At 35.7% G+C, this 15,414-nt stretch overlaps 1 protein-coding gene across 18 annotated transcripts in view; it reads right to left on the bottom strand.

Annotated features, from left to right (window-relative positions):
• Positions 1 to 1,981: 1,981 nt before the first annotated feature.
• The window catches only part of PLEKHA7 (pleckstrin homology domain containing A7), a 151,608-nt gene continuing 138,175 nt past the window's right edge, over positions 1,982 to 15,414 (bottom strand). For 11 of the 18 annotated variants that reach the window (XM_040558537.1, XM_040558529.1, XM_040558533.1 and 8 more), the window contains 6 exons: positions 15,099 to 15,299; positions 11,801 to 11,959; positions 9,551 to 9,684; positions 8,543 to 8,685; positions 5,214 to 5,322; positions 1,982 to 3,512 (listed from right to left, as the gene is read on the bottom strand). In XM_040558537.1, the coding sequence (XP_040414471.1) occupies positions 5,225 to 5,322; positions 8,543 to 8,685; positions 9,551 to 9,684; positions 11,801 to 11,959; positions 15,099 to 15,299 (735 nt within the window). In that variant the 3' untranslated portion in view covers positions 1,982 to 3,512; positions 5,214 to 5,224. Of the gene's footprint in view, positions 3,513 to 5,213; positions 5,323 to 8,542; positions 8,686 to 9,550; positions 9,685 to 11,800; positions 11,960 to 13,313; positions 15,300 to 15,414 lie in introns of those variants that run through there. The other 7 variants (XM_040558532.1, XM_040558540.1, XM_040558542.1 and 4 more) reach the window with 2 other exon arrangements.

The following is a 15,414-nucleotide window of genomic DNA, read 5'->3' as shown; positions in this document are numbered from 1 at the left end:
GTGCCTCAGGCCACCTCACTTGACATTTGGCAATTTTTTTGAAATAGCAACACACAAGTTTAGTGGCATCTTTCAGTAGCTTTTAGTTACAGATATATGCAACTTTCCAGAATAGCATCCCTCAATACAATTGTTTCCTGAAAAATCTCTCTAGTGAAAGTGTGTTTGTTTTGTTTTGTTTTTCCTCCAACTGTTCCAAAACAGTCTGGATGCCTCCAAGTACAGTTACTACCCAGTCCTTCAAAACACACAGCTTTATATGCTCATACAAAGTCAGGCAACAGCTCAACAGGATTTCGTAACAGCCTATCCATACATACAATAGTGAAAAATGGGGGGGCCGAGGGGGTGTTACACAAGTTCAGAAAGGTGAAAGCTGTGCTAGTTATAACTATTAGGCTGCAGTTTTATAAATTCAGCTGTGTAATAAATGAAACACTAATAATGTTAGTACAAGAAATTGAAAACGTAGAAGGGGAAAGAATGCCCTCTACATAATTTTTGCTTAGTCTAACATTACAAAACACTAGTTAGAAAACAGTACCTTCAAAAGAACTGCTTTCTAATTACATTTCTGTTTAATTATAATTACACTTAAGCTTCTTAATAGGCAGTGGAAAAGTGTTGCCTTCTGACTGAAATGATATTGAACAGCAGTCTGCAAGTAGTCATCATTTTTCTAGTCTTGATATCAGAAGTAAGACCTATAAAATAACATTTTGATGGAAACAGAACTGAAAAAGGAAATCGTCCCAAAGCAAACACTAGATACAAATGAAACTTAGCTGTAATTATTTAAAGACTACACCCATCCCTGTAAAAGGATAGTCACTGAAGAATAGCATTTCACATATTTAATAAAAAGTTTTAGAAGAAAATCAATCTTGACTTTTTCCCCGAAGTATGGAATTAACTGCGGACACAGAGCAAAATCATTAGAGAGGTTCATCTCACTGAAAACATTCATAGTATAACCATTTAGGGCAAAATCCTCCTCTTTCATGCAAGCTTGAGTGAGCAGATTTTGTGTGCACGACTGAAGGAAAGAAAATGAACATCTCCTGCAACCTGCAGAGCAAAACTGCCTGCAGCCCTTCCCCTTCACTGCTAGGGCAGCAGAGGACTGTGCTCCTCACCCACCAGCTATGGCCACATATTCTTCCAGCCTGCATAACAAAGCTTCTGGAGAAAGAATGCAGCTTCGCTGAACCACAAAACATGTGGTCAAAGGCTCCTTTGTGTTTCCAGCCCGAGTGTCTGAGAAACAGGAGGAGCACATCCTAAGCAGCTCAACTCTGAGTTCCTGCTTCATGCGTCTGGAGCTCAGCTGCTCCCATTGTTAATTGCTTGCTCTCGAGGTTGCAGAGTCAATGCTAAGCCACAGAAATACTTCTAACTGCTTCTCTACATTTTGTTCTACATATCAAGTTCAAGAAGAAGCAAACATTTCCAGTGGCCTCCGTCAAACTCCTGTCAATTGAGTTACAGCAGAAATCAGTATTGGTCAGTAGCTAAGTGCAATCTGCAGGGCCAGTTGACCACCAGCCAGCTCTTTGGCCAATGCCACTTCCACGTCCACGTTTAGGTGATGAGTGAGTGATTAAGTGTGAGTTACTTTTGATACTTCATTTCACCAGAAACTAAAGGACCAAGAAAGTGTCAGACAAATACACATCTGCAAAATAGAAAGGATAGCATCGTAGTAGTTGTATTTAAGGCAGTACCCTGAACAATCTTTCTATTCAAGAATAAACAGATTTAATCAGATGGTAAGAAACATTTCTAAAAAAAAAATGAAGCTTTTATGTAGGGGGGGAACTTGATTCACATCCTAACAATACAAGTGCAAAATTTGGGAGCTTCAATGGGATTTGAACCAAAGAAGGGCAAAACGTGGTAGCAACACGAGCAACTCTGGATTTCCAACTGGATGGATGCTGGTAAGAGAGCAGATAAAACAGAGGCGAAAGGAGACAGTTACGTTAATATTTTAATCTGTACATATACCATTTTCCAAACTGTTACATTTTATTTAAATTAATGTTTTCTTGCAAAATAGTCATTTATGCTTTCAAAACTTTTTATAAAGGCAAAAATAAATCATTATTTTGGCAAAAGGCTTTGAAGTTGATACTGGCAGTATTGAGGTAAAATAGATTACATTAGCTAAATATATATTTTTAAGAGTATTTCTGAGTACAGTGTTAATATAATATGATTTCTGTCAAAATCTGAAACTTGAAGGTCAGTCAGTTTCCAGGGGACTATATCTATCACTTGGATATAGCAAACAAGTTAGTGGTTTCATAAAATACTCCAGAAGTATTTGTCAGCCATTTCTCATCTAGAGCTGAACTCAACTAACCATTACATAGTATTGGGCAATTTTTGCATATCTTGCACTCAGTTCTGTTTTCTTCAAGTAAAGCAGTTGCAGCCATTCATTTAATCTTATTTTCTCCTTATGTAACCACCTCACCCTTTGCCCTATAAGTAAGTAAAACACTGAATTTCAAAGTTTGGCAAAGTAAAGCACCAGGAGAACTTACGTACAAAATTAGCAGGTGCCATGTTACGTTAGTTTTACCTTTTCCAGGATAAATACTAGTCAATACATCATATTATACTGTTTATTGAAAAAAAAAATCAAAAGAAAAAAATATATTTTCTAGTAAAATGGCATGCCCTATTTTTTATTGCTTACTTCACATATTGTAATTTAAAGTTTTCTTCTTCCACATCTCAACTTTAAAAAAAAATATATATAATCTGTTAGCTGTTTGTTACTACTGTCAAGAGCAACCTAAAAGACTGTATATCGATACCATCAAGTTAATCATACGCAATCAAGAAAGAAGACAGGAGTTAAAACTGGTTATCATTATGGCTTTCATGGAAAATTTCATCTATACAGTGGTTATTAATATTTAGAAAATCAAACTAAAAGTTCCTTGCAAAATATCATTTCATGGGCAAAAGGGTGGGTGATTAACTCTACAAAAATATTCGATCCAAAACACCCTTGCATTAAACCTCTCACTTGAGTTAGCTCTACCCATACCCTATGAATGTGCATCTAAGACTGTTCAATTTACATTTTTTTCATGAAACTTTACATTGTGCATCTGAGCCTGAGGGGGAAGTAACAGCATCCTGTAACAACTACCTAAGTAGTTCCTCTTAAAATGAATGCAGCCCTTGATTTAAACAAATTCTAAAATACATTCTGTTCTAAAAATACATTGTCAGTATTTTACAGAGTTTATTAAAAGTGCCATTTATTCATATAAAAAGTCTGAACTAAGCTGAATTCAGAATAAAATGTTTTGCAATTCTCTTCATTTTCATAGAAAATCCCCCCATTATTCTCTGAACATATTTCCAAAAGAACGTGTGATCAGCCGATGAGCATCTCCACAAAAAGCAGGTAATGAATCTCCTCTTTCTTCTCTGCAGTGTCACTAGGTGGGATTTGCTTTGAGTCTTACGTCAGTGCTCGCTTACTGCTTTGGCTGGCGTGAAGTAAAACGAAACATGGTTAAACATGAAAGCAAGCAAACCGACGCCAAGCAGCAAGCACTTTCAGGAAATGTACTTTTGTGTCAAAGCCTCCTGCAGTTTGACAGAATGAACAATTAATATAGACACATTAAGCAAACAGCTATCACATGGCATCACCGAGCTCAAGCTCAAACTCTTGGGTCCCCTGAATATTGCTAGTTATTGCAGTTATTTGCTTAGCAATTTTCCAGGCACACATACATACACATGTATGTATGTATTTCTATACAGACATACTATACATTTTAAGTCTGCCTGGAATCACAGAATGGTTGAGGCTGAAAGAGACCTCTGGTTGGAAAGTCACCCTGTCCAACCCCTGCTCAAGTCAAACAATATCCTGGCACCACACTATGTTTTTGGGTTCTTGAGGCCAAACATGGGTACCCCCTGTTCACATGTGAAGATGTCATGTCGCAAGCAGTGATAACCAACCAGTGTATTCACTAGTTGTCAACTGTTACTCAGATATAGCAAAGGTAGTAGAATTTAGTTCTCAGAAAGATAAACTGCACCAGAACAAAACCAGCTATTTCAGTCAAGCTCAGTATATGTGCTCCAAATGCCTGCATACGTTCTTTCTTGCTCTGTGTGTAGCATTTATCCCAGGCCTTTCTGAAGACAGGTCACTGAGAACATTCATGAAAGGCCCAAAGGGGCTCTTTTATTTACATTTTTATATTTGCACAGGTATTTGACTCTTACTTTAAATACCTTTGTTTTCAGATTCACTAAAGATAAACACCATTTAATGTGTTCACTCAATCAATCCTCTTTACTGCTTCATCTGTGTTTTGTGGCTTTGTCCAGCATCAGGCAATAAAATTTGGCCAAAGGAAATCAGAAAGATGAAAATAATTTCAAAGGGAACTAGGGACACATGGTGAGTGCTATAACTAGGGCACTTCTAGCAGGCAAGTATCATAATATTTGCATTTCCCTATTTCAAATAGAGAAAACACCATAAATACTACTGGGAAGAGATGACCCACGCTTCTTTACAAGGGCAACAAAATTAACTGAATACTTGAAATGTCAAAATTACCTAATCAGAGGCAAAAATTAATTATTCTGTTAGCACAATTCAGTGAAAAACACACCCAAGGCACAAAACAGTCAAACGCTATTGCAGAATTAGTTACGTAGGGCCAAATTTTCAGCTCACCTCAATTAAGACTCAAATTTTAGTCCATGTGCTTTTAGACATCAGCCCCAAAAATGAACTCCCCTGCTTACAGAACTTTGTTTGTACATTGGATTCTCTCAGGAAGCAAACGTACATGCCACGTGCAGGCAAATAGCCCTACACGCCCCAGCTGTAGCCACAGCAGTACACAACAGTAGCCATGGGAGGGCAAACTGCAGCTGAAAATCTGGCCCCATGCTACCACGAGCAGAGATGTCTCTTTCCTTCACCACAGTAAGATTATGGAAGGTCCTTATCTGTAAAGCTCCAGCAGTTATTTGAAGACTTTATTAGCCCACATGTTAGCTTATTAGTAGCAATATTTGTTACACAGGAATGAAAGGTTTCTGAAAAATGGATGCATGCGTTCATTTGGATCCAATTTTAGTAAAACTTGTTAAAATTCAGCAAGCCACAGCAAAGATACAATGGCAAATCAGACATGCCAAAAGCAGTTAGTTCTTACTTTTAAGGTGTTTAAACAAATGTGTAGTGAAATCCATTGCTTAAGGGGGAGTGAGATGGCTGTGGTACAGAAGGTGAGGGTGCTTTAGGTGGAAAGGTCAACTGCTGAGCTAGAAGGGATCACATACACGAATTAGGCTGCACAATCAAACATTCGTATCAAAACAGAGCCACCTCAATTTTCTACCATGTGGATAGGAAACCTGATCAGTAAGGCAATGAAGTGTTACATTATTTTAGTTACATGGAACACAATTTAAACAACATTTCTACTTGCTATTTTTTCTATTGGTTGCCTTAAGTTATGCAAATAAACATTCCTGTTTTGATGAGAATATGGACAATTATCTTAAGGTGAAGTTTCACTGGAACATATTAAGGCACACAATACTGACATATCTGAATCAAATTCTCCTTTTAAAATTACAGTTCTGGAATAGCACCAAATTTACTTGGTTTCAAGATTTTACTGCAGTTGTACAGGCTCTCAACATTTCATTTGTTACATGCCAAAAACAGATATAAAGGTGCTATATAGAAAATCACACACACAAATATTATAGATGCATAGAAATATTTTGCTTAATATAGTGCATGATAAATACATTTTCAGATCTCAGCTTGAAACATCAGAATAAAAAAATGCAACAATATAAGTATACTTGTTTATAAAGTAGAGCAATGGTATAGTATTAGAAGACAATCTTAAAACTACAGAGACTGAAACTCAATCTTAAATTCTGCTTTTTCATTTTGGAAGGCCAAAGGTAGACCTGTTTCCAAAAAAACAGGGAGATATTGGGAACTGACTTCTTGAGACATGTACATTTGACTTTAATCTTTTGGACTCTTGGCATGATTTCTGTTTACAAGGTAGTTTTTCAACATGCTGCACTACAGGAGTTAGATAAACGCACAGTTTATATTAAAAATGATTTATATTATCACAGCATCCTAACACAAGTTATCTGCTTTACAAAAATAAAATAGGAAAAATTAGGCTTTAGTTCTTTCAAAGCAAATCTTTTTTACTATATCTGGACATTTAGGTTTGGATTTTCAGATATGGTCCGCTTCATCAGCAAGAAACAACTTTGGCAATACATATTTTAAATTCAAACTACAAAAATAAGAATGTGAAGGAATTTGTAAAATTAAAATAAATCAGAATGTGCAATCAGAAGCTCAACACATTACATAATTTTCTTTTTTAACCACTTTAGATCATCTTAAAATTTCCTATAACCCCAAGCTCTTTTTATGGTTTGTATATTTTCAATCAAAAGCAAACTAATATGGCTTCTTTTTTTTTTTTTTTTTTAAGAATTATCCACATTTTTGTTCTTGTTTGTTTTTAAAGGAGAAAGTAATAATTGCAATCGTTGTATAAGAAATGAATATTTGAGGTAGAAATGTGGGAAAGAAAACTGGGCACAGGTGTAAACATGCGGACTTCCTTAAACAATCAATTCCTTGACTATTACCTATTTTTTTTTTGGTTTTGTTTGTTTGTTAAGTGTCTGAAAGAAAAATAAGCCGGGTGCTATGCTTCACAAAGGTATTAAGCTAATATTAAAACAAGCATCTCACAACTGACTGCAAATGTATTTTTCAAGCAGCACTTAAACATTTCAGGGAAGACACATTTTAATTCTCTTCAGGGAGAAGTAAAGAATTAAGTAGATTTCTGTGGTGACATATACCCCAGAATATGTGTTAATCTCACTTTGAAATAATTATAATAAAAACTTTAAAATGTAAAAGCAAAAATTGTACTGCACAGCTATTACTAGCTACCTCACAACTACTACATTAACTATAAAATACAGACAGATCAAACATATTTCAGTGCCGTGCAACTACTGCACCTTCACACACACCAAGAAGGATGTTAGCTGTCCACATGAAGACTGTTTACTATGGCAGCCTCTCTACTCTTGCTGTACTGACACAGGAATAATTTCAAGAAAGGACTGTGCTTGCTGGTCTTAGTTTTGGTGCCATCTTTTCCCAGAAGAAGCTAAAACTCATGTGGCAAAATGCTGTGTTGGTTCATACCTCCCAAACACAAAGTCCCACTCCATAACCAAAGCGTGCAAGTCAGTGTTACAGTACTGAGGATCTGCTTACTAGAACTGGGACCAGACTGCCTGAGGAGAAGCTGTTTCTATGCAGAGATGCCTGAAGTTCCGAAAGGTTTTCCCTGAAATGCTCCCAACACCTTACAATTCTGTTTATTTATAATATCTAGCCTCCTCAGTGAATCCTTATTATTCCTTCAAGTCTGTTAATTTCCCACAGAACCCCTCCAAAATCTGAAGTCTGATAACCTGAAAATGCATCCCTTCCCCTGAAAAATCGCATTCCCCTTAGATTTAGCTGCCACCACATCTGAGTATACAGCCACATTCAATCCACAGTCTGTTACTACAGATGTGTGTTACGCATCTGAGTATTGGAATAATCTGTCTTTAATGGAAAGGCCTTGAAAGCTTCTGTGGCAAGTACCATATGTTTAAACTGACAACTTCAGATGAGAAACGTGCATATTTTTTCTTCATCATAGTTAAAGCTTCCGTTATTTCTATTCTCCACTGGAACAGTGAACTGTGTAAGTTATAAATGGCTAGTCAAGTACTTGCTAGAATAGCTGCTGCATGTATTAATATGCCATACAAATCCGTTAACTTTTTTTTTTTTTTTTTTACTTATTTCAACTATAAAGCAATCAAGAGTGAAATTATCATCTTTAATAACATATTACAAAAGGTCTACTGATTTCCAGGCATCAAGCAGAATTCATGCATGGTTGTCTTGCTCTGATCTCTAATCTTGGTCACCAGACAGAAACATACCAATACCCATTTTACAATGTCTTTTTCAGTCTGCTGTTACATAGCTCAAGCTGCAAATGATTATACTATAGTTTCAATCATCAGCCCAGTGAATCTTTCTGTTAAAAATAAATATTTTCCCTTCATTTTATACATCATTAACCATTTTACTTTTAAAAGTGATTACAGATACAGCTTACTTCAGATATAGTTCACATTCATAGAAAATGTTCTTTGTGCTATTAGTAACAGCGAGTTTCCAAGTTCTGAACTTTCTGATCACACTATTTTCTCCCATTCACCCTGTTCACTGAATACCAGATACTACTCCATGTAAACCTTTAGCTTCTCTGAATTTGTTACCTATACACACTTCTCACTATTTTGAATGTGAATGGCTAAAATTCTCTCTTTTGCCAGAAGTTCAGCAACAACCACACACAACTTTAGAAGCAAGTAAGAAATAGCTGTTATTTTGTAAATAACTAGGTATTACCTGCTACCTCCTTGCTCCTCTGAGAGGCTTCAGAAGCCAAAGCGTATGATATGGTAATGATGCGTTCCTGCTCTTGCAGCTGTGAATCTAAATCAACTGAGTTGTGCTTGTCCTGGGCAATAGTAGGCTGTAGATTGTGCATACTAGCAGGAAAGTGCAAAACAACATTAACATTTACAAAGATAAAGAAAAATCCACTCTGCAGATGAGAACAAGCTTCAATACATACAGCAAGTTTCGGATCTCACACATCAAACTCCATATTTCATTGAAGTTCTTTGAAGTAATGTTAGATATTGTATGTAAATGACCATAGCAAACAAAGACAAATGATGCAGCCATTACACATTCGGTCACAATATCTGCATACCCTTAAGTACATCTGAAAGTCCTTTGTAGTAAACGGGTTGTTTACATGAAAGCACTATAAAAATGTTATTTATTTGAAGTTGTTAATAAAATTTCTTGTTAGGGCTCGGAGGAAGAGATGTAACCTGGTGGTCCTCAGATGCAGACTCTTCTACAGTCTTACAAAGAAACTATATTTGCAGGCATTTGAGGTAACCAAATTATTGAAACTGAATGTTTCAACTGACCCTACATTAGCTCTAAGTATCCAAAAGAGTTCTTTTAGAACTCCACCTCTCTGCAGACAACAGAAGCTTGCTCTCACATTGACTTATATTCTGCTCTGTGCCTTTCCTTCCTCCTCACCCTCATCTACAAGCTGTATGGTAAAGACTCACTCCTATTTTAGGATGCTCTGAACAAGAAAATGGACATATACAAAACCTGTCATTATTAATATCTCTCCTGTATCCTGTTCTATAAAGGAGCTTTAAGTGTACTAAGTATACTAAACTGTATGCATTTTCCACCACGCTTAGATAAAAAAAAGAAAAGCCACCACACTCAGGCAATTAAATTGAACAGGAAATAGACTGTTATATAACGTCAGATTCCAATGTTTAACACCAAACTACAGATATGATCTGAAAAATAACTGACCTTGATTTAGTAAGAATACTCTTTATCTTCTCTGCTTTACGCTGCCTTGCTGCCAGTTCTTCTGTAGAAAGAGGTTCTTCTGGCTCCATCTCAACATAGCGTTCTGGAATTGCAACCTTCTCAGGTTTTGAAAGCTGTGGAAAGAAAGCAAGCATCAAGTTTTAATAACAAGGACTTAAACCTTGAGATATATTCTCCTCAATGTGAGAACACAATGGAAACAATAAAGCAGAGGTCTTCACAGTCAGTACATGTAGCCAATGCTAAACATTCCCTTTGGACATAAGCTGATGTCCTTTTAACAGTGTCTTTTTCCTTCTTTTAGAAGGTAGATCAAAAATATTAAAGGGGATTACAAAAGAAATTAGAATCAATAGGTAACCTTTTCTTCAGCTCAGTTTAGAGCCCAAAGTAAGGCACTACCTCAAGTTGCTGCAGTAGAAAGAAGAAACCGTATACAAGAGTGAATGGACAGAGTTTTTAAAAGAACACTGGAAAATATTTATGTCATGCCAGTGAGGATTTCCTATAACTGAAAGGAGATATCACCTGAAGTTTTAATCCAGGGTACCACTCTTTTGAGACCACATTATCTTTCTCTGTGAGCAGCAGAAAAAAAAAAAAAAAATCCCCAAACCAACACTTTATAATCATTGCTGGAAATTCCTTGACTCTAGATTCTGAAATCTTAGGTGTTCAAAAGTTGTCTAGGGAACTGACCCAGAAATACACTTACATTGGGCATTTAACAACATGTTGGATACACACAATGATGTAGACTGAAAATTTTAATAACTGAACTGATTGCACAAATGCTAGCAACAAGTTTTTGTCAGGATCAGTTTCTTTGTGGAAAAATTTTGCTTCTAAACCACCTAATGAAAATTCAGTTTACAAATGGACTTTGAAAATGAATGCTTAGAACATGAAATGGACTTAGAAAATGAATGCTTAGTAGAACAGACTACTTTCAAAATGCACAAACAGCAAATGCATGAATAAACAAAAGTGATAAAAGGAGAACTATCCCTCCCATCCCCATTGTATTTCTGTAAAACACTCATAAGGCCATGAGTTTCCAAAATTCAAAGTTTTAAATGGTGGCCATAAAGACACAACTGAGTACCTTGCCTTGTGAGGTACAGAAGTGGCCAGGTGAAGAGGATGGGTAAATGAAATGGAAAAGGACAGCATGGGTAACCTGAGAAAGAAGCTTTAAATCCAGATCTTCAGGCCCATTTCAGTCACTCTGAGGTATGACAGAAATGCCTACACACAAACGTTTCCTATCTTAGGCTGGAGGTGCTAGTTTGGATGTATCAAGTGATTCAAGAAGCCCTGGAGGCCTTCTGGAAAATATTTTAATAGAGTGCAACTAGGAAAGGCAATGCAGTAACAGCGTTTTTTCTATTTCTGAAGTTTACAAGAGCACTGCATTTTCTGTAGAACATATTGAAAGATTAATGAACGACGCATTTGTACAGAGCGATCAAAAGATAATGGCTCACGTTCATCATCTTAAAAATGTCTCTTTGAAATGGTACACTGGCAGCTGCTTTAAGCAGAGTAGAGGTGCTTACTAGTCAAAGTATCATTAACAATTTCATTGACTTTCCATCTAGCATGGCATTTTACACAATGCATACTTCTATCTTTCCACTTGTTCTACTCTTTCCTTTCCACCAGATGGCTCAATCGCATTTCAAACAAATACTTAACTCAGTTAGTGGAGTGGAAACAAACCTCGTGTCTAGAACACAAAATCACTTGGAAAGCCAGCAAAAAAGCTTTTTCTGTTCTGACCAGGATAAAGCAGCGCTCCCTCTTCTCTAATATGTTTTGCCAGGTCAAATGAAGAGTAATGTAGTTCTGTGGAATGCACTTTTACTTCCTAGCAGTTTCTTATTTTAAATACTCTTCATGTTGCCATCTCATCTTTTTTTCCCCCCTATTTTTACATAACATTGCCTAACTTAATAACTTTTTCTCTATAAAGCATGACATATATTTCACACAGTAAAGCCAACCTTTCAGTTTGTTCTCTCCACTAGAATACCATATGAACACAAACCTTACAGAAACTCTAGGAGCCAGGCCATAAATGTGCTTCCTTTTCAATACCCAAATGACTCCTTTTTGTTGGAACTTGCGGCTCACTTTTGAAACAAAAGACAGAATTCACTACCTAGAACTTAGAGAAAGGTTAATACTTTGGGGGATAGAAAGGAAGCAAATAATTATGAGTGTTACCTCTCTGCTGATATCTAAATCATAGTCTTGAGGCTCCAGGTCTGTCTCTGTTACTGCTACTGCTATTGGCTGAACTTTTAGCCATTCATTTTCATCCTTGTCTTCTCCACGAATGGCCCTCTCAAGTAACTGCAAATCAAATTCTTGCTCTCGTTTCCACTGGTAATAGATACAAAACAATTAATAGCATTCAACCATACTGACAAATTCAACATTTAGCAATGTACATAACTATGGCTGCAAATGCTATATTGCTGAAAGAATCCACAGAGCAAACTCCTTAACTGACAGGAAAAAGAATACGCTACTCTATTTCGTGGAACATTTGGCTGTGAGATTTGATCTCTAGCTGGGCTGCATGGATTTCAGAGTAGTGTTTAATTCTACAGTCAATGTTCAGCTGTATTAAATTCTAACAAATATATTAACCACAATTCACATATGCTGATTAACATGGCACTAGCACCAACATCCGTGGAAGCATAGATGTCAGTACAAGTGAGTCTGTGGAGTGACAGCCTTGCCCTAGGCATTATAACCAGGCAGTGCTATGTGAGCTTGAATGGCCCCACACAAAGGACATTTATACTGCAGATTGATAATTGCAATTCGTAAATTGTATGCTAGAAAAAGACTTGGTGATTAAAGTTGATATTTTATGTACTAGCATTAACTTGTCTTGAATTCATAGTAATTTTCATAACTTCAAAGCTCTTATGACTTTGCTGAAAGACATTCTGTTCAACTAGCTACCTGCAAAGATTAAAAATCTTTCATATTGCCTTTACAAGAGAAAGACTGAGCAATAATAAATTCAGAGCATATTTAAATTAAACAGCATATTTTGGAGTTCCCAAATAATTGCACAGTAGCCCCTTCACAGCTACAATACAGCTGCATATAAACTCACGCTTAAAAACCCTACCAACACATTTTTGTTCATAAATATCAAAAAATTAAGTTCTGCTGCAACACCATTCCATCCAGCAAATCTCAGCAACTTTACCATACAGACGTGAAACACTGTATTAAAAGCAGTGAGAAAGAAAAGGGACAAAATCAACAACCAAATTATCTCCTCAAGTATTTGGGGCTATCAACAGTAGAATGTGCCATTATGTTTATTAAAAGCATGTCTAAAATTTCTATTACAAATCTCTAGCTTGTTTTGGTTGAATTTTGAACTCTATATGAAGTCCTTCGCCTCCGTTACACTACCTGCATTATTAAATCTACTTGAAACCTATTCATGCACAAGCTCTCAATCTTCACTCAAAAGATATGTCTTCCATATGTATTAAAAAAGTTAAATAGCTAAAAGGCAATTACATCTCAAAAATTAAGATTTTTTTTCCAGAATTCAAAAGAGAAAAAATGTTTTCTCATTCTAATACTCCAAACTTCTTATTCTACTCATATTCAAACCAGGCCTGATTGACATAGTATATTTCAAATACACATTATCATTTTCAATTTATTAAATATAATTAAGAAAAACATCAAACCATTATTACAAAGCAGAGTTTTTATTGGCTTTGATGTTGCAACTTTTACATTAAAAAGGCATTTTATATAACAAATGAATTCATGTACTGTGATCAATACTTAAAATGTCATTCTACATTTGCGAGCTGACCAATTAAAAATTCGAGTTACATATACAATGTATGTTTAAAGCAAATGTTACATACTGAGCAGCATTTCAATTATACATTTAACTGTTTGCCATTTTGGCTGCTAAATAATTGCAATGCTGTAAGTAACTGTGCTATCAAACATGCTTTTTGCGTGTTGAAGCCCTGTAGGTACAAGAGATGACCTCTACAAAACACTGCTAGGGCTGAATTCAATTTTAATTCTTCACAGCAAGAAAAAGACCAAGATGGCACCCTAATTTATAGACAAAGTATTTGCCACAAATGTTAATAAGGAGTGTCACAAAAATGTTTAAATTCAGCTCGTGTATGTTACGTTAGACTCAGGAAACATTAGAAGCTCAGATTTAGTTCTAATTAAAATATGAAAGTAACAGTTATCCTATAGTTCTACAATTCCCAAATATTATGCACTATCTTCAATAAATTTGTGATTGCAAAACAGAAGACAAAATAGATGAATGTCTCCAAGTAGTGCACTCATTTACTGGGAAAGTAAAAACTGGCTGTAAAAGTGTGTTACTGAGCGGTGGGAATGAAAGGCTGAATATTATAGGGTTTTTTAAACACTAGCAATTGACACACACGTAATAAATGCAATTAAGCCTGGTAAAAATTGAGTAGTCCAGTTAGAAATTGTAAAATAACTACAAAATTTTGCAAATTAAAAACAAGCAAACAAAAGAAAAAAAAAAGAGGCATTAGGTATGATGAGTGACAAATCTAAAAGCAAGAGATCTTGTGCAATGAATTAGGTAAAATAAGGTGATCATTCTAAAGCTCTAGTAGACCAAATGAAAAATAAATTAAAAGACTACAGCGTAAGTGCAATTACAGTACAATCTTGGTTTAGCACCAAGTGAGAAACTGGGTAGCTTCACCAATTAGAATTGCTTTGGTTAGTATCCAAACCATATAACTACAAACTTATATTCTGTACATCATTTAATCTCAGAATGCAACAGAAGTCCTTTTTTTTCAGCAGCTTAAATTTGAGCCTTATTAGAATATTCTACATTTTGAGATTTAAAGGAGAATTTGTACCAACTGAAAGACATTAGCTCTTAGAAAATTTTCTAATAAGTGTTATTAGGTTTCAAAACTGATTATCCATTTCACTTTTTAAAAAACAAACAAAAAAAACAACACAACAACCAAAACCAAACACACACACACAAAAACCAAACAAACAAATATACAAACTGCATGGCCTGATATTAACATTACTATCTTGCAGCCTAATTTATGAATTTAAAAGAAAAAATAACCTTGGAGAATAAGAACATTCTAAAAGGCCCATTCCATTATGAAGCAGTTTAAAAACCATACAAGCTTCTTACACTTTCTAAATACAATTCCAATAAAAAACAAAACCATGTCTCCGAAATCACTCCAATATACTCTCATCTCCACTCAGCACACTAACCTCTGACCAACTTACCTGCTGAACCTGCTACATATACTGTTAACTACTAGTAAAAAATGATCATCTGTTACTCACGCTCTCTGATCTCATTTTATACTGTATAACACTAATTTAATTAGACTAGAAGCATCACACACGCTCAAGTGAAAGTGCTTGCTAGGAAAAAAAAATCCAAAGATATTTTTAGTTTAGTCCTTTTAAGGCATATCTAACATACTGAGCCTATGTCTGCAGAAATGGGCCTGACGAAAGACCGAGATGAAAGAGACTGCCTTTCTCCTTGGCTAAGAGTTCTCTTGCGTTCCCGAACTAACGCCTTCTGATGTCGTTTCATTCTTTCTAGTTGCTCCTCTGCACTCATCTTGCCTCTTTGGTGGTCTCCAGAGTATAAACGTTCCAAGGCACTCTTTGGTCTGTCCTGAAGAAGTCACAAGGCACACAAAACATGTGTGGGAATCAATAGTTCAAAAGTAGTATACAAAAAAAAAACTTTCTCCTATCTTATTACTAAATTAAGATGATTTTGCTCTATT

This window comes from Cygnus olor, chromosome 5 (assembly GCF_009769625.2).
Source record: "Cygnus olor isolate bCygOlo1 chromosome 5, bCygOlo1.pri.v2, whole genome shotgun sequence".
Lineage (NCBI taxonomy): Eukaryota > Metazoa > Chordata > Aves > Anseriformes > Anatidae > Cygnus > Cygnus olor.
This window is presented reverse-complemented; position numbering and strand designations above follow the sequence as displayed.